Below are 5,612 nucleotides of genomic sequence, written 5' to 3'. Positions count from 1 at the left end.
TAAACAAACCACCTATTTGCAAGCAGAGTTGTAAAACCGCAGACAGACTTTTTGCAAGTGTCTTAAATGATATTAAGATTAGCAACCTGAAGGGATGCAACCAGAAAGATCAGCTCCAAGGTAAAGAAGTGATAACGTAATACAACCAGAAACAAATGCATCTCCAGAAAGGGACAACCAAGGCCTTCAAATTTTTTATCTGCCATACATTATTGTAGGACCATACAATATCAAGTATATGAAGTCCAATTTAAAAACAAGATGGAGAAGCAAATATTCCTCACATGCAAGTCAGGTAGCTCCTGTTGTCACTGCTGTCCCCAAGAGCCCAGCTGCAGCTTAGCAGCACAGAATGTGTTTAGCAATAGCCACATTTACAGTACTTGCCTTCTGAAGTTTCTCTACTGTGACAGGAAGAGAAATCAGATCGGAAGCAGACTTTATGTTGTTTTTGAGATGATTTACTGTTGCAGTCAACAGTGATATCTAAAAACAAAAAGGAATATTTAGAATTAGTCAACATAATCCTGATTCTGACCTTCCCCAATACTAATGACTTCATTTGTAACATTAAAACACAAGGCAAGACAAAAATATACACACACAAAACACCCCTGGCTCTAGGTTGTAAGTCCTGCCTAGGCTACAGTAAAAATATTCTGCCTCTTGCGACAGAGGCAAGTTGTTGTTTTTGGGTTGGGTTTTTTTTTTTTTTAAACTGAATGAAAGCCATAGAAGTCCCTTCTTTTCAATAATGTACCCTCTGCCCATTTTACATTAATTCCCCTTAGAGAGAGGCTGTTGCCCAAGAAAGACTGTAAAAATTGTGCAAGAAGCTTTTACGTGGAGGAGACACAGTCATCTACTTCTGTATTTAACAGTCAAACCTGCCTGGCAAAACCCAGCGAAGCCATGCAACTTCTCTAGCTGAGCGACAGGCAAAGTTGCACGTATCACCCAAACCTTCTGCTACAGAAGTGGAACAGTGACAACCTAGGTACAGTGGGTTAGCTCAATTTCTGTCAACTGTTTGACCCAGAAGGCAAGTTATTCAATGGGTCTTCAGGATTGTTTATTCATTCCAATTGAGAGGCTGTCAAATAAATTAAAAACAACCACATGCTGGTCATTAATTTCTAACACTATCACTTTAAGATCAATTGGTAGCCATCAGTAGTCAAAACAAAGAAAAATAATTTCTTCTCACATTTGACAACACAAAAGTAGAGCAGATAAAACCCACTTTCTTCTGGTTAAAAAAAAAAAAAAGAGTTCTTTCACAAGCTGAGGAAACGGACAAGATCCTAATTTAACATTAGGCCAATGTTGATCAGTTGGTGTGCAGAGTCTCTGGTTCCACAGCTGTGAATATTGGCTGAAATAATTTTTTTTTTTCCATAAAAAAAAACCCAAACAAAAACAGTAACTAAATTTTGATCCCCAGAAGAGCTGGCTCAGACTGTAACCAGACTCTGAAGTAACTTGAGAGCCTGCAAGAACCATGTGCAAGTATCTTTAACATCCAGGTGCAGATAAGAGCGTTTTAAAAGTCCAGCGAAGCACCTAAGTATCTGTCGATAATGCATACTGCCAGACACCGAAGAAAGCAAGTCAATTTTTCAAATATATTTATGTGCCCCATTAAGCACTTAACCACTGCACAGGACTGAAGAAAAAACAGTATGAGCAGGCACCTCAATACTCTTAAAAATTAAATGTAAAGCACCAGTTTCAGGGAGGGTTCCCCACGCACACCTCTTGATACCACTAACTGTGAACAGCTCTGAACTTTTAGCCTCCGAGGCAAGAATTTCAATAAGAGCCTTGCTGGATGCTTTGTTTGAAGCATGAGTTAATACATCAGCTGAGGAAACAGCTTTCTGTTAAGTGGCTTAGTTCTAGCTGCGTAAACAGAACTAAGATTTACACCGGCTCAGATTCCGAGTGTGTATTAGCAGATTTTATATTCACAAGACACCAATACTTCGTTTGTAGCAACATGAACTGGCACTGATTCGGGTAACTTCTTTCCGTGCTCATGATGTGTCTGCAGACACTCTCAAAAATTTGAAATGTCAGATCTCTCATCATAAACATCACGATTATTTGGCAGGAAAATTAAGAACTGCACAGTTCTCAGGTCCTTCTAAATTCTGCCTGAAGTCTTTCCACCAGTTGCGTAATTTCTCCTCTTTGCTATCAGTCTCCAGTCCACCTGGATGCTCAACCTTTTTTTGCTTGTTTAATAATGAGGCTTATACTCCATTTTAACTTTAAAAACAAAAGTTTAAGCATATGGTCACAGAAGTCCTTAGAGAAAAGCTCAGCACTGCAGCTGAAATTGATTTCTGTACAAATAAATTTGAATGGAATATTTTATTATTTTTCAAAATCAAGCACTGATCCCTCTTACCTGTTTATTGATCTCTGTGATATTTATCCAAATTTTATTTAGCCCCAGTTCTCCAGTCTCAATTTGTTCTAGTTGCTTTTGCTTCTGCACCAAATCTTCATTCAGTTTAGGAATTTCTTGGAATGATGTCTTTTGATTAGATTCCACTAAAAAAAAAAAAATAATAATTAAGTTTGTTATAAAAAAACCAAATCAGAAAGTCCAGGTAAACAACATTTAAAGGCAAAAGAGAAATTACAAGCAGCAACATCTACAGCAGTGAAAGGCAGTAATAACAGTTTCTACATATGGGTTTATTGCCAATTCAGAATTAAGTGTTTGTTCAGAATGACAGCTCCTTTTTGTTTTAAGAGTATTAATGTCTGCAGAGAGAACCCGGAGAGACCAGTACTAAATTTAACGCTTTGCAACAGTACTGTCATCCAGGCAAGCCTCAGCAGGCCTTTACTTAGTGCAGTTATTTTGCATTACTTTCACAGAGGGACATGAAATAGTAATGGGACTGTGCATAAGAACTGCCAACAGTACCAGGGCAAAGGAGGCACGTGAAATGAACCTCAGTGCCCTTTTCAAGCCTGCAAAGGGGCTGCTGACGATGATGTGAATTCCAAAGAGATTAACTGTGTGACACAAAGACAACTGAAAAAAACCAAAATGTATAAGCTTACACACTAACATCTGTTGGTAAACAAATCAGTAAACAAGGTCCTTGGGAGTAAAGTCAGTTATTACTGCAATTAATACTACAGGGAGGGGGAAACATGCAGCTCAAACCAATTCAAGTGAGTCTCAGAAATGCAGCTCTTCCAGGTCTGCAGTGACTAAGATGTTTCGCTGCAAGAGCTATTAGGCAATCCTAAATCCCTAGGTCTGAGAAACAAATAAGCAAAGGTTTCGAGATGGAGATGACAGTTCTCCAAAACCTGCACCTCCACCCTGCAACACAGCGCTGAAGTGCTCCACAACAAACCGCCATTGTTCAGACCACAGACCGCCAAGAGCAGTGGGACCTATGTGGTACGTAGCTGGCAGCTCCCAGAACAAATTTCCATGTGTGACCCACCCAGTCAAAAGGGGAAGCCTTCAGGAGCGCTTCATGCCTGTGGAGCGGATGCCCAAATACACGCAACTGGAAAGCCACACATCTTCAGAAACCCACTTCACTTTTCTTGAAGCAAGTCCTAAAAGTCATTTTAGGTACAGAGTAATCGGCACTGATCACTCAAGATCCAAATAACACTTTCAGTTAAGTAAGACCTTGAAAGGTTTCTTTTAGCCAAAACAGACTGAGAGCTGATTGTGCATTTGACACAAGTGGTTCACACTGAATCTGAGGCTCTTGTAGACAAATTATCTTCTGTTTTGCCACTCTCGCTAGGTACAGTGAGACTGCATTTAAGAGTTTTTTTGCAGTGCTAGGAAGGTTAAGTACTATATGCATTCCTAGCACCATTGCTAAAAACTGAAGGGAAACTCCACAATGACTTCCCCCTGCCCAAAACGTACTAGAGATGCAAAGATGTCTTATTTTTAAAAAGCTCCCATACCATACTCAGTTTGTTCAAAGGATGGCAGAACATTAACAAATACTGCCAAAAGAATCTGCTCTTACTGGGAAAAAATCTGGATGAAGACTCAAAAGGAGGAAGATTCTTTTTCCAAACCTGCTGCAGGACAGACTGATCCCGTGCCTCTGTCTCTCCATCCACCCACCCATATGCAAATGACATAAAATTCGAACAAGAACAGGTCAATGCAAGTAAGATAAACATTCAGAAGATATGAAGAAAAAACATAATACTGAAGCAACATTTAAATTGCAGTAATGCCATAGCAAGTATTAGAGGTTTTTAGAAGAGCTCAAGACAAGAACATTGTTTTCCATTAATCTTTTGGAGAGAAGCATCAGAATCCCCTAGACTGCTTTTACGGGGCTGATCAGAACTTTTTAAAGAGTAGCTTCTTTTGGAAAAGAGCACTCCCAAGCCCAAAGTCAGGAATTTTAGAAATCTACGTACAAGCAACTACAGGCCCACCTAGTCCAGCATCCCTGCTCCTCAGGAGATACAGAGCAGGCAAGAATATACAACACTTGCCTTAGATTCGCCCAGCCTCCGAGTGTTTTTGGCTCAGAGGACTCCTCAATTCAGGGGCAGTTTGTCTACTCAGTACTTTCAGACTTCGAATGAGCAGGTAGGCACCTAAAGCTCTTCATACTGCCCAAAGCAAATGCGAAGTAGCGTAGTTACATTTATACTTACTAGTTCGAAACTTCTCCTTTATTGCATCCAGATCCTCCTTGAGAGCCACCTGCATCCAGACTAAGCCCACGCACGCTACCACACAAGCGGCAAGAATGACAAACGCACATAATGGGTAACAGAATTTGCAGCATCGTAGATAGTCTCCCCTGGGCAAAACAAAAAGAACAGATTGTGAATGTTCAACAGCACCTAGGAAAACTTTATTTTAAATGCTGATCTATCAAAGTAAGGGACAGCGCTGGAACAGCCCACGTGTTTTGGCTGACAAGAGCTAACGAAGAGCTTTTCCAAGAATAGCGAAGGCTATACAGTGAGATCAGGGCTATTGCTTTCTGTTCAGTTTATTCTCAGGAGGCACATCTAGCATATTTAAGAGCAGCTGTCACGTTTCTCTTACTAAAATTTCCTACTCTGCTCACGTAAACTTATGTTAGGAACATCTGTTTGATAGCTTGGAAAGCAGGCTTCAAGAAAGGCTATTACCATAATGTTATGACAAGTACTTCTAGATTATCCTAAACCGCAAAAGCCTAAGTTTTTTTGCGACGTGCCTACTTCTAGTTATTCTTAGAAACTCATTAATAACACTGTTACTTAACTGAAAAGATTATCTACTGGCAAAAGCACGTCGTGCCCGTGACAAAACCAGCACTGCGTCAGCTCGCAGATCCAGGGCTGTGCCGTGCTGAACGCAGGGGGACAACCGTGCTCAACGCTTCATGCAGCCGACCCCGAGCTGCGCTAAGGACTTCAGTTGCAGTGAGCACAAAACAGCAAAAACAAGAAGGAAAAAGCCAGAGGATGGTTCAGATCTACTTCTACACCCAGCCAAGCGACCTGTTGAGCCAGGCACACTCAGCGCAGCTCCAGGTCTTCCCTGGCAGTCCCCAGCGCCCCAGAACCCCCGACAACCGCGAAGCTGACCCGGGGAAAGC

At 41.1% G+C, this 5,612-nt stretch overlaps 1 protein-coding gene across 2 annotated transcripts in view; it reads right to left on the bottom strand.

Annotated features, from left to right (window-relative positions):
• EFCAB14 (EF-hand calcium binding domain 14) overlaps positions 1 to 4,821 on the bottom strand; it is a 20,132-nt gene extending 15,311 nt beyond the window's left edge. For both annotated transcript variants that reach the window (XR_663733.1, XM_009326566.1), the window contains exons 1-3: positions 4,675 to 4,821; positions 2,414 to 2,559; positions 388 to 486 (exon numbers count right to left, since the gene is read on the bottom strand). Coding sequence is in view for 1 of the 2 variants with exons in the window: in XM_009326566.1 (XP_009324841.1) it covers positions 388 to 486; positions 2,414 to 2,559; positions 4,675 to 4,729 (300 nt within the window). In the remaining variant the exon portion in view is untranslated. The remainder of the gene's footprint in view (positions 1 to 387; positions 487 to 2,413; positions 2,560 to 4,674) is intronic.
• Between the last annotated feature and the right edge of the window lie 791 nt (positions 4,822 to 5,612).

Source organism: Pygoscelis adeliae, unplaced genomic scaffold (assembly GCF_000699105.1).
Source record: "Pygoscelis adeliae isolate BGI_AS28 unplaced genomic scaffold, ASM69910v1 Scaffold306, whole genome shotgun sequence".
NCBI classification, from domain to species: Eukaryota; Metazoa; Chordata; class Aves; order Sphenisciformes; family Spheniscidae; genus Pygoscelis; species Pygoscelis adeliae.
This window is presented reverse-complemented; position numbering and strand designations above follow the sequence as displayed.